We start from the raw sequence: 13109 nt of genomic DNA on the forward strand, positions 1-13109 counted from the left end.
TAATTATGTTTTCTCCTATTTTGCATCTCTGCACTGCTGTATCAGTAGTGCCACATCTGGACTAACTGAAACTGTGGATGTTTTAGATGTCACTAAAAATTAAATAAACTGAAAATCCAAAATGAGAACAAATATCAATATAAATTAAATGTACAGATAATCGGTCTTATATTTATATGCTTATTATTATTATAAAGGTATCAATAAGGTGTTTGTATCGGAATGAAGTCAATATTCTGATGTTTAAGGGCAATAAGACACACCTAGTTAACTTAAAATATTCTGTGGTACTCCGATCTTTGTGGAAGAATTTCTGAAACTTTAATTTAAACCCACCAGAAGTTTATTCAGATTTATATTTACCATGTTCTTTTTCTGGAGTGTGACTTACCAAAATTCATGTTCATGTGCGAAGCTCACTAATTGGGAAAGCCTGGGATTTCCAATCAGTAACTTAGCCAAGTAACTCATTAACAGATTACAAACACATCTAGCAAATGTTGCTGGAATTAAATGCTTGGCCAAGAAGGTATTTGAAAGTGTAAGTGGTCACAAGCTTGCTTTTGATCCCTTTTACCGTATTCAGAAAACATGATCATCATGGTAGTCAGTTAACACTGGTTTTCCCCAATGAGTCAAGTGGAGAAATGACACCTAAAACATAATGCTTATGGAAGTTAACAAACCTAAAACCAATGCTTCAATTTAAAATATTTTGTGACACTGTGTGTTAATTTTCCATTAAAACTCTCCAGATTGACATTATTGACACCAGACCAGACAGCCAAAGAAAATGGGTTTGGAGGTCTAACTCGGGCCTGTATTTCAGAACTTGCATCACAACAACACTATACAATTGTGCACCTTCAGGCAGCCGTGGAGTGAGACAGACAGAGCAGGTTTGAGGCACGTCCGGTGGGGCATCGAGATAAAGTTCAACACTGCAGCTTCCCACCTGTACAATATGCCATAGGGGGCTCATGGTTAACAATAATTTACATTCCTAGACATCCAGCACCAAAAATACCTAAAGAAATACAATAAAACAGAAAAATAATATTGATACAGTACAATACAGTTAATACCAGTTCTAAAATAAATACAAAAAAAAAATGGGTTTGAATACAGAAAATAAAGTGTTCCACAAAGGGACCTTGATTAACATAACAAGTATGTCTTAAATCTGTACTTTACAGTTAATTTATTTTTTATTTTCCTTACTGAATATACATGAGAAAAAATATATATTATGCAACGTATGGCTAATAGTACAATTTGATAAAGTAGTACATTATATCAAGAGTCCATAGGTCTACATACACTGTAACTATCACATTCATTTGGCAATTTAAAACTATTTGAATATATATAATGAGGTCAGGAAGTAAATATGTATTTTCTTTTTCAATGCATAAAAATATAATTCTTGTCAGACTATAAAAACATGCAATGGAAATATAAGTCTGTATACATAATTTAAAAATGAACAAAGCAGTGTTTTATACAAATGTCTGTGAACCTACACAAGAGAGTCAAATATGCTGAATGAACAATAACAGTAGATTATTTCTAGATTCATATATTTTGAGAAACTTGACAAACACAAGTTAAACACAAGTCACTTTGTATTACAATCACATTCATATTTTTCATAGTATTCCCTAGCCAAACTGAGGTAGATCTTAAGTTTTCTGTCTAAAGCGCCATATGCCTTACTTTAAAAAAAGATTACGAATGCACTTGACCCCCAAGAAATTAAATGTAAAACATTGCTCTTTTATGGCTGAATAAAGGGGGGAGATACATCCTTTTCAAATATTGCTGTTAGGTTTAACAATGTCTCATTCATTCATGCTAGACTCAGTTAAGAAACAAAATCTAGCCTAACCATCAAGTAAATGAATAAAATCAAAAAACACAATCAAACTCTGGATCGGAGAACACATCAGACTATTATAAACTGTATGTCATTAAAAGCAGGTAAATCTCAAATTAATCTCTATAAATATGCTGCAGAAAACACTGACATAATACAGTCATACATCACAGCTCTGTCCACTGCCATAATAAACAGTTCACGGGCGACATCATCAGATGTCGTCAGAGACGTCATTTCCCACGTCTACTTTTCTGAGCTCGGGAAAAGGGGGCTCTCCGGTCGTGACCCGTCAGCGCCAAAGTGGGACCGTGGGAGAGGCTTGGACTTTCCGTTTCGAACAGTGATTTCATCCTTGGGTTTAAATGTTAGTGGAACAAATCCTTCCCCATCGGCAACCAGAACTATCCAGAGAGGACCTTGCAAAAGAAAGAAATGTATATTAAAAGAGAAATACACAAACAATAACTTGACCGGACATATTATATTTACAGTACTTTATGGGATGCGTCTGTTCAACAAGCGGTTTTCTAATCCAAAATATTGGACTCGAATTCAATGGAAACTATCTACACAGTAAGTACATTAGAAGGGAAATTAATCCACAGTTGATCTAAGTGGGAGGAAAAAATTGGGGATTCCACTTAAGCTTTTCTTCCTTTACTGACATCTGGAAGCAGCCCTACTGGAGGGCTCATTAGGGGAGTACCCTGATTATAATTAGGCTCAGCTGCATGAAGTCATTTGATGTCGCAAGGGGGATCATAAGCTGATTCTGCTTTAAACCTGTAAATCTCATTGTATCTTTTAATCTCCTCCTATTTTCTGCCTGTGATCTTAAACCTCTGCAGACAACTTCAAAAGTTGAGGTTTCTAAACCAACACCTTCACACTAGGTTTGGACTTGGTACAACAATGAGTTAGATTACCGTGTTTACGATCAAGGGGTTTAAATTTCACTTGTTAACAAACTTTAGAAACACCTATTGATTTAATTTCCCACATTTAAAACCCAATGTAAAACAGTAAATTCCATATAGAAACAAATCTTGCCACTGAACTCCCTCTATATAATCTTAATGACCCTTTGGCAGACACACAAGCACACACTATCTCAGACAACAACGGATGAGGACGGTCTTCCACTTTCTACAGCAAAACAGAACAAACACCCAGCCTAACCCAACCAAATCCTGGTGGCCTTGTGCCAATTAGGGGCACAGACTGCGTTTCAACAGGTGACTTTCAGGGTATAAGGCCCATCCTGTACCCTAGATAAAGGTCACTGGTGGATTACTCAGATAGGTGCCCTCTTTTGCATGTGCTATATGGTGTTGGCAGCTCAACCCACTCTGGAGACAGATTAGTGTAAGTGCACAGTAAAGTAATGTTTAGGTTCTGCTGTGTCTATTGTGTCCTTGATTTAAAAAGGTGTTGTTCTTTAACCATCAACAGTCTGGAGATATCCAATACGGATGCGTATTATGAAGAAGCTGCCAAAACAATAGCGTATAATGTCTCTGCTCACTTAAGAATATGTTTTGAAAAATAAAGTGCTTCTTCTTGCTCCCATGCGTAGTTACAATTTCCCATCCATTTCTGGTCCGATTTAAGATGCGTTGTATGAGGTGACAGTAACAAGCACACGCAGAGGAATCTAATTGTGAGATTTAAAAGTGGAACTGCGTTCAATTAAAATGTTTTGGTTCGGAGAAGCTTGAAAGCAAAAGCGCTGTGTACATCAGTAAAGTAAAGATATGCCCAATGACATCACGTCAACCTGATACTCACAATTATGTCTGAGAGTACACATTTCACACCCCTTAGAATTATTTTCTTCATCAAGTTTACGTGTGCTTAACAATCAAGCTCAATGATTTGATAAGAAGTATTTAGGCATATCTAAATTATGAAGTCCTTGGATGCTTGGTCCTTATTGGCAAGCTCCAGACACAGGTGACATCACTGTGTACAAACATCAGCACACCCATGATTCTGTACTGATATGGTGGTCTACTAGCAACTACACACATTGTAGAGTAATTGGTTGTTTTTATTTCTATTAGTGTATTTATATATGTATGTACTGTCAACAGATCTCAACAGCTTGGCTCATATTCCGAAGCTGAAAAGCTGGGGGGAGGAAATGGTCAACTGACAGCTGAGGGGCAATAAAACGGCCCCAGTCTTGTGATGTCCTTAACTCCAGTGTGTGCTGTTTCTTGCTGAAAGGAGTCTGTACACTACAAGCTGACAGAGCGGTCTGGGAAGAGCTACTCTGCGGCGCTCCACGCTGATGCTGACACGTGAATATGACCTCTAGATGTTCTCAAAAATTACGTTGCTGAAGGGGCAGGTCAAGACTGTGTTGAAAATCGTCAGCAGCGACTCTGAAGTATCATCTTAGCCCTCAGCTGTTGTTTTCAGAGATATCGATAGTAAAGGTTGATGCTATTTCTATAGAAATAATTCAACATGGAAGTGCAAGGTAAATCCTCTGTGTGGAGGCATGCAGGCATTTAAGACCGCAAACGACTGTTAAAACTGCAGAGCGGGTCACCCCCATTAACCCTCCAGAGCAGATTACTGAACCGAATCCCTGCGCACAGTCCGCCTACTCAGCCCTCAGCCTGCAGCCTCAGAACCAGAACCCCATAATCCCCTGCGAAGCAAAGCAGATGCAGCACACAAACTGATTTTGGGGTTGCCTCCGGTCACCTGACAAGAAAGCACAGTGCACCTCGACTCAAGACTCGTGGGAGGTCACAACGAGCTTCTGACCACTCCAGCACTTTGACACAAAGCCGCCTCCTTCAGCAATGTTTAATGCTTTTAGCAAGTTGTCTGAGTAGTCAGCGTGGGTCAGCGGGAAAGTAAGATTTAAGAGAAAGAGAAATCTTCATCAGTTTCATTGTATGTAGTTTGCTGTGAGAGGTTTTCCTTATCCACAATAGTCACCTGCATTGTAACCTGTGGTCATTTAACCAGCTTTTCTACACAGAATGAGATCATGTCTTATTAAATCCATCCTAATGTTACAGCTTTATGAGGTTATTCTGTACTGCTTTGTCTGTCTTCTAGTGGGAGAGCAAAGCCATAGCAGTATGTAACTTACCATGCAGCATTTCTACAACTGACAGATTGAAAAGCTCTTGGACAACCCGCAGACACAATTTGCCATCACATAACAGCACAGGCCTCCGTTCGTCAATAAACACATTCTCAGACAGCTGTTTCTGCAGAAGAACAAAGAAAAGGAGGAGGTTATTAATATGTAATACTCTGGCATACAACATCTGCATATTAAATAGTGAAATGTCAATGAACAGGTCAATAACCCAGCATGAAATTCAAAGAGCACACTGTATGGGCAAGCTAGAAAAAGACACTATGCACACATTTTGATGGAACCAGGGCTGATGTGCCTTAACTATTGATTACCTGCTGAAGTTACTGGTATTACATACTTTTCTGAAACAAATATAAACATATTTTGAATCATTGAATATTGGCCTGGAAATATTCCTGCAAGTCTCAATCTCTCTTTCAATACTCTGCCGGCAGTGTTAAGCACATGAAGGCACGGTATTAGTGGGAGGGTCAGCTCAGTGGATTGTAAAACAGGATATTAAGTCTTTCACCTCCCAAGAACTGATCAATGTCCACCCAAGGTCATCATGAAAGTCACTGTATTGATGTGGTTTTATCGTATTTAAAAAGATACCCTCAGGAAACTAAACAAAAGTTGGAGGTTTTATAATAGTCTGCAGATTTTTCATGTTTTGTGTTTCAACAATTCTGGGTGGCCTAAAACCATAGTAAAATTAAGGAATTTTGATTTCATGAGCTGACAATCTCCTTTTATAATTTGTCAGACCACGGGCACCAAAAAGAATCAAGAACCTGTCACTGCATCTTACTGAGTATTATCAAGATTGGTGGTAATAAAAGAATACCACATAATGCAGCTGACAACATACAGCAAAACCTGTAAGTAAATAATGAAGGTTTTGTTTGATATGTTAATCAGTGCATTACATTAAGCTGAAGGGTAAATTTCTAGGTAAGTTATGAAAATTGTATTCAACACTTTTTGCTGTGTTATTCATTTTTAAAAGGTGACTTGCCTGTCAGTCCTATGGCAATTCAATACACTTGAGTTAATGTATGCTGCATGGGGCTTTTATAAAAAGTACTTAAATTGCAAAGAAGAAAGCAAACTTTTTTAAACATCCTGTATCAGGTGTTTTTTTATGTTTCCTCTTGAGAGAAACTGGAAAAAGCATCTGGTGCTTTCTATAGATCAGCTTACTAAGATCGCATTTACCTATATTTGTAAATAACTATTTAGGATTTTATATTTAAAACAACTGAATTATACTGATTTCAAGTTGTCATTTTGAGAACAGGAGCACGTGACAGAAGGTAGATTAACTCTAGTACGGGTATGTTTTTATATTATTAAGTAACCAACTGACTGAACTATTGCACATAACTAATCTCCCACTACTCCCACTCAGTGCAGAAACATTGTGTAATAAACCCAGGTCACTACAGCTGAATTGTATAAATATTAATAATTCTGTATAAAATAATGCACACTGCAAGGCCTGCCTGACATGCACAGGTTACTGCAATATGCTTTCTGAATGTAAACCAACTCAAAGGGCCCATTACACACATGACACAGCCTTGTGAATAATGGTAAGGCCTCTGCATGTGCTGTCAGAAAAATGTTCTTTTTTTTAAATTGTGTAATATTTAAACTGCAAACTTACAGTCCTTTGTTGAGTCCAGGAACAAACAAAAAGTCTGTCTGCGCATCATATTTTGTCTCCAAACTTTTGAGCAATGGCAGATAAAAAATACCCCTGAAACAAAGCCCACTCGTGTTTAACTGGTTTTATGTCCATTGTCTGGTCAGGGGAAGACCAACACTTTCCATCTTTTTGTTGCATGGGCATTGCTAGACAGCCATCTTCCAAGACATATTGCTCACTGGACAGACATCAACGTGGCCAAATTCAGTGTAACAGGCAGATGTCCGTTCGTTCATGCACCTGTCCAATAGCCAAATTCACACCTCGCCAAAGAAAGTCACCACACCCTACATCTGCCATGACCTTGCCAATCACCAGACTCAAACTCCACTGAGCTTGTATGGGCTATCAGCAGTAATCACAGAGAAAACACCCCATTGAAATATCTCCCTGGGCCTCCCTAAGACAACTTCTATGCCTGAAGTGGGCTGTTCTTATCTTCTCTGCATCAGACGGAAGGGTGGCAACACAAAAGAATAACCCCACTGACATGTTCAGTGCTATGTATGATCACAGAATAAAGAGGTCTTAATATTCCAATTATTACATTTTCTAAGGGAAGATGTCAAATAGCTTCAGGTGGCAATGAGCTTTAGTTTAATGCAATCTCAATTAAGCAATGCAGTTGTTAAATGGTAAACCTGCACTACATAAAAACAAAAACCTTAACAGCCACACCTTGCTGTTGCGAATGTATTCAGTCCTTGTATAATAATTGCTCCAAAACATCTGCATTAAAGAACATTGTGCTCTTCTTTGCCAGGAAAGTTGACTTCTGCAAATTCCACCTGTTGCCTTTGCATGTAGGCTACCTGTGTATGTGCCAGTCCGGCACTGTGACAGCTCCTAAAACTGTATGTAGATATTTTAGGACATGTAAACATTATACTACAATGGAAGGTTTATGATTTATTTAGTGCAGATTGACCCTTTATTATAGACGTGTTAGCTAGTTATTTTCTAAGAATGAGGCTTATTCACAAGCTCTTTCATCTCTGCACACAAGCACATAGTTCTAATGTTAATCGTGGTACATAAGAATACAATAAAATGACAGGTATCTCCTAAATGTAAGTAATTTTAACATACATTTAGTGACCAATATCATAAACGTGAAAAGTACCTGGCATGTGATGTTGATGAAGGGGGGATCAGACGATGAGGGGTAGGCCCCCAGTGACTTCTTTCCATTTCGAGTGAAGTCTGTGATTTCTGAGAGGCACTGCTGTACCTCTGAAAATCGTGCAAATAGCCGTTCCAGGTTTTGGGAGAGATGATCCACCACTTTGTCCTTTGGCGGGCTGTTGTTCTTTGAGACAGTCGGTGCAGGCTGGAGTCTTTCTGAAGGGTCTAATCTTGGGGAACAGGGCCTACTTGACTCTCTGCTGACTTGCCCAGCAACAATTAAGCCAACAGCACGGTTTACAGGCTCCATATCAAAGTTTTCTATGGCTATTGAGGATTCGCTGGATGTTGCCCTTTCCGAAATGTCTGTGGCACTTGTCAATGGGCTCTCGTCGCAGCTCTTCACCTCTTCAATCAGCTTTCTCCTGCCGCTGGGGGACTGGATGACAGTGCCTGTTGGAAGTAGGAGTTCCTTTACTCCTGAACGCTCGTCCTTTGACAAGTTCTCAAAGTACTTCTTTATCCCAGGGATACTGACACCCGAGTCAATACTGGATGCAGAGATTTGACTGAAACCAGACAAGGAAGGTGATTCTTCATCATAAAGTAATTCTTTGGTCATAAGCCTGATGATGTACTTGTCAGTATTAGAGGAGGGAAGGAAAGCTGGGTCGTTTGACTTCTGTTTACCCACTAAGAGTAACAGCATTTTCTCATTCAAGAAGCATACTCCCTTCGGCCGTTCGTTTTTCTGCAGCTGGATCTGCTGGATATTGGGCATGGCAGAGGCAGTTACACAGTACACCAGAACCATGTTACATGTGTTGGAGGCCACTGCGACAGTACGTCCACGAGAATCAAAAGCTATAATATCAGGGACCAGAATACCAGGAATACTTACTTTTCTGGTTGTTGTCACCTTTCTTTCATAAGTCACCAAGATCAAATAGGAAGAATCTTGTCCAGATCCAGTAATGTGGTCCCGGCGTCTCAAGTGAATAAGAGGGCTGGGGTCTGATTTCCTGTGGTTTGCAAGAATGTGTGTTAAATCCAATGGCCCAGATGTGGAGGAAGCAATGGAAGCAAGAGCTAAAGATCTTTCGGAGTCAATCGACCTCCTCCTCGAGTCTAAGAAGCAGTCCTCATCCACAACCAGCACGGAGGACTGTGAAGGCAAAGAGCCCGTTTCTGATGAAGAGGGAACGTCAAAAGCCATGCCAGCATTGAGCCCACAGATTTTATCCAAAGGCAGCTCTGTGGCAACGGCTACCTGGGCATCCTCTGTAGATTCTATAGCACATATATAACCCCCAACGTCAAAGATGGGACAGAAAGAACAGGCATTGAGGCTCTTCTGGATGTCATTCCAAACGTAGGAGTGGAGAGCACTCCCAATGGCAACCACTAGCCTCATGCCATCTTTTGTCCAGCAAGCACAGTGTATCAAGCCACTGCCTTTGATGTCCGCTTTCACCCTGCGATTGTCCACCCTGACCGAAAACAACACAGAGGCATCCCGTTTGGTTAGTATAGCAAGGACGTCCTTCTTGGGGTGCCAGACACAACCTTGAGAGAGCACTGGGAAGGGTTCGCTCATTTCACATGTCTGGGTGCAGAGGAGTTTGTTTTGTTCCAGAGTGCTGAGCTGGAGCTGCCACACACTTACATGCTTCTTGTGCTGGACAGCCAGAAGTGCTGGAGACCCCGTGCAGCAAACTGGGCCCCAAAAAAGTCCAAGAACATGGTCAAATTGCCCAATAACATTGGTGTCACCAAACTTTGGCTCTCCGTTAGCCAGATATACAGCTGTAAGTGCCACTTGCTTCCCGTCTGTCCAAGCTATGCCGTGCACAGGGTGGATGGCTTGATGCAAAGCATTCAGACCAGTCCTCAGAAGCTTCGCCTTGCCCAGATCCATGCTTCTGAAAAAAGTCACACCAAGAGAATAAAGTTTAACAAAATAATCTAAAACTGAAGTGTTTTATTTAAAAAATGAAAAAATGAGAAAAATCATTGTAGCCTGTTTCCACCTGTAGCATGCTGCGCGCTCTGTGTAGTTTTACAAAGAGACTCTGATCAGATACTAAGAATAAGTCCACTTGAAAAGCCTCTTTCGTCTGTCTCTTTCAATGTGAAGTGCTTAATCCTACTAACATGTACAGTGCCACACTAAGGTCTGAGCTGATTATGCTTACACGACCCAACGCAAGTCAGGTTTTTAGAAACCTGCCTTTCTGATATTTTTAGAAAAGACAAGAGGTCAGATGCACTTAGTCATTTCAACCTCATATTTAGAATGGCTTTAAACAGACTGAAAATATTATTCTAACCATACAAATGTCAACAATGCTATTGAAGCCAGTTAATATTTATATATTAACAGGCTTTGACAGCATATAGACTATATTAATGTCATAAAGCAAATCCAAACTATCGTTAGGGACAGTCACAGTGTTATTAAATATCAATAACATTTGGCTCCTAATACAAAATAATCTGCCTATTAATGAACAGAGCCTAGAAGAAACCTTTAAAAAATAAAGCAGGAACAAGAACCCATATAATTGCATAGGTAATTTTTCAAGTTTCTTTGAAATTATTGGTTAGCTTTTACAATAACCATTGAATCCAGTACAAGGTCCCATGGAGCAAAAGCCCCAACCCACAGACACAGGGCACAAGGCAGGGTGCACCTCGGATCAGATGACTGTCAATGGCAGGGCAGTTGGTGGACATGTGTGAAATATATCTTATATATACAGTTAGATGTGCTTTAAGTGTAGACTTTCATCTTTAATTCGAGGGTAGTTACATCCAAAGAGAACCAGAATGATGACTATTATGTCACTGTCCAAATATTTATGGACCTAACTGTATATGCACAGATATATTTTGAGGTGTGCCACACAGCTGCTTTTGTCTACTGCCCGGCTACAGAACATTCCTGGGGAGAAATCTGTCTTTGTTGACAGTAACTAACAATGGTATTAACATGGAAAGAAAACAGGATTAAGAAAATTTTAGAGGTATAAAAGGTCAAATCTTAAACAAAATAGATTTCCTTTTCAAGTAAATCTGAAGTATGCCATCAAATAGTTGCTGGTATAAAATATGCCCCACTTTTCTTATCTTTTTTAATAAGTGATCAGGGGATTACAACACTGAGGCAATTCACAAAGAAGAGTCAATATGTACTGGGGTTATCTTGTCTGTATGATACAGCCAGACACAGACCTCCAAAGGAGAGTCTCATTATCCCGGTTTCTCAGCTGTGTGCACTTGGCGTGCTCATGGGCTTTCCATTGACAGTGGATCAGACACACTTATCCTCAGCATTTCTGTCCACCAGCCTAATGCAGTTAGCTGGCACGGCATTTCAGCTTGCAATTACAGCAGGCTTCAAAGAAAGTAAAACTGCACTTTCTTTAAACAACAAAAAGTGGTTGGTCAGATATGTATAAGTAAAATTGGACCTCCCTGTTTCAGAGGTTTCTGAGATCAGTTGCTATGTAATCATACAACCCCAAAAAAATGTATAAAGACAATGTCTCATCTGAGATGGACAGTAGCACAGTGGAATCGTGTTTTGTGGTCCGACAAGTCAACATGTCAAATCGTTTTTGGACAAAACAGCTGTCGTGTTCTCCGGGCCAAAGAGGAAAAAGACCATCCAAGTTGTTATCAGCGTCAGGTCCAAAAGCCAACGTCTGTCATGGGGGTGTGTCAGTGCCCATGGCATGGGTAACTTGCACATCTGTGAGGGCACCATTAATGCAGAAAGATAAGTACACATTTTGGAGCAACACATGCTGCCATCCAGACGTCATCTTTTCCAGGGACGTCCCTGCATTTTCCAGCAGGACAACGACAAACCACATCCTGCCCGGATTACAAGCGCATGGTTGCGTAAGCAGAGAGTGCGGTGCTAGCATGGCCTGCCTGCAGTCCTGTCCTGTCTCCGATTGAGAATGTGTGGTGCATTATGAAGTGCAAAATAAGGCAACAAATGCCCCGTACAGTTTTTGTAGCTGAAGAAATGCATAATGGATGAATGGGGGAAAATTCCGCTTGCTAAACTTAACCAACTGGTGTCTTCAGTGCCCAAACGCTTAATAAGTGCTATTAAAAGAAAAGGTGATAAACAGTGGTAAACTGTCAACTGTCCCAACTTTTTTGGAGTGTGTTGCTCTCATCAGATTTGAAATGAGTGTATATTTTCAAAAATAAATTAATTGAAATTGAAGTAAAACATCAAATAATGTGTTAATAATGTGTTTTCAATATAGTACAGGGTGAATTGAATTTTCAAATGACTCTTTTTGTTTGTCTTTTTGCATTTTCCATACTGTCCCAACTTTTTCGGAATTGGGGTTGTAATATCTGGTTGGAAATACAGTTCTTGTCAATTTTAACATTAGAATTGATATTTTATTCATATTAAGAGAGCATTTAGTCACAAATCTACACTGCCTGCAAATACTAATTTGCATGCAATAACAGCTGTAACCTAAATATTTTATTATTATAATTACTACGTATACATTTTCAAGCATGGATTCTTGCAAGACAAATATGGTGCATTTCCAAAAGGATATGGCAATCCCTTATAGTGCACAGCATGTAGCTCTACAAGAGACCATTATTTGTATTGGATCTAATTACATTATATAACAACTGTGCAGGTTATTGAGGTTTCCTCTTGTCTTATTAGGATTATACACCTTTGTCAATGGCGATTTAAGAAGGAACTACAAACTAACCTACTGCTAAAGGGTAATTCTCAAAACTACTTTCAGGTATTGTATGTGCTATCTGAAGTTGATTATGATTGTCATGCTGTAAGCGCACATGGTCCTGCTGACAGGAAAGTCATCCCAGCAGCACTGCGCCTGCGTTTCCTTGGCAACAAGCACAAGCTGCACTGCAGTCTGTCAGGAAAAACACGCATTTCATCTGAATTGTGCAGGAATATTCATAGAAAAGTTTAATTACTTATATCTACACACATTTTAAAGTAAGTGATTCTATGATGTATCTTAAAGTGTTTATCTACATAATTATTTACAACACACGTGTTGTTCTTACTCTTAAACAGCCTTGGTAATAATAATGCAAAACCATCGTTATTTTACGAGAAAGCAACGGAGATACTGGTGAAGAGTCACACATAACAATTAAGTTACATCTTTAGGATACCTGATCTGTTAAATTTCCATTTCCAGAAGGATGTGTAAGCTGCACGTTGTTTAGTTCCCTATCTGCGGCACGTCTTCCTGTGTGACGTCTCG

The 13109-nt window shown here is 39.6% G+C and overlaps 1 protein-coding gene across 1 annotated transcript; it reads right to left on the reverse strand.

Annotated features, from left to right (window-relative positions):
* Positions 1–1189: 1189 nt before the first annotated feature.
* Positions 1190–13109, reverse strand: wdcp (WD repeat and coiled coil containing). The gene is made up of 4 exons (XM_066704165.1): positions 13018–13109; positions 7820–9743; positions 4992–5112; positions 1190–2295 (listed from the first exon to the last, which is right to left on the reverse strand). Exons 2-4 carry the CDS (start codon positions 9737–9739, stop codon positions 2123–2125), a joined length of 2214 nt encoding a protein of 737 aa, XP_066560262.1. The 5' UTR covers positions 9740–9743; positions 13018–13109; the 3' UTR covers positions 1190–2122.

This window comes from Amia ocellicauda, chromosome 1 (assembly GCF_036373705.1).
Source record: "Amia ocellicauda isolate fAmiCal2 chromosome 1, fAmiCal2.hap1, whole genome shotgun sequence".
NCBI classification, from domain to species: domain Eukaryota; kingdom Metazoa; phylum Chordata; class Actinopteri; order Amiiformes; family Amiidae; genus Amia; species Amia ocellicauda.

Coding starts and splice junctions, on each gene's coding strand:
- wdcp (XM_066704165.1), bottom strand. CDS start 9,739: ATGGATCTGGGCAAGGCGAAGCTTCTGAGGACTGGTCTGAATGCTTTG. Junction 5,113..7,819: donor TCATCAACATCACATGCCAG/GTACTTTTCACG, acceptor GTTCTTCTGCAG/AAACAGCTGTCTGAGAATGT. Junction 2,296..4,991: donor AGTTGTAGAAATGCTGCATG/GTAAGTTACATA, acceptor TTCTTTTGCAAG/GTCCTCTCTGGATAGTTCTG.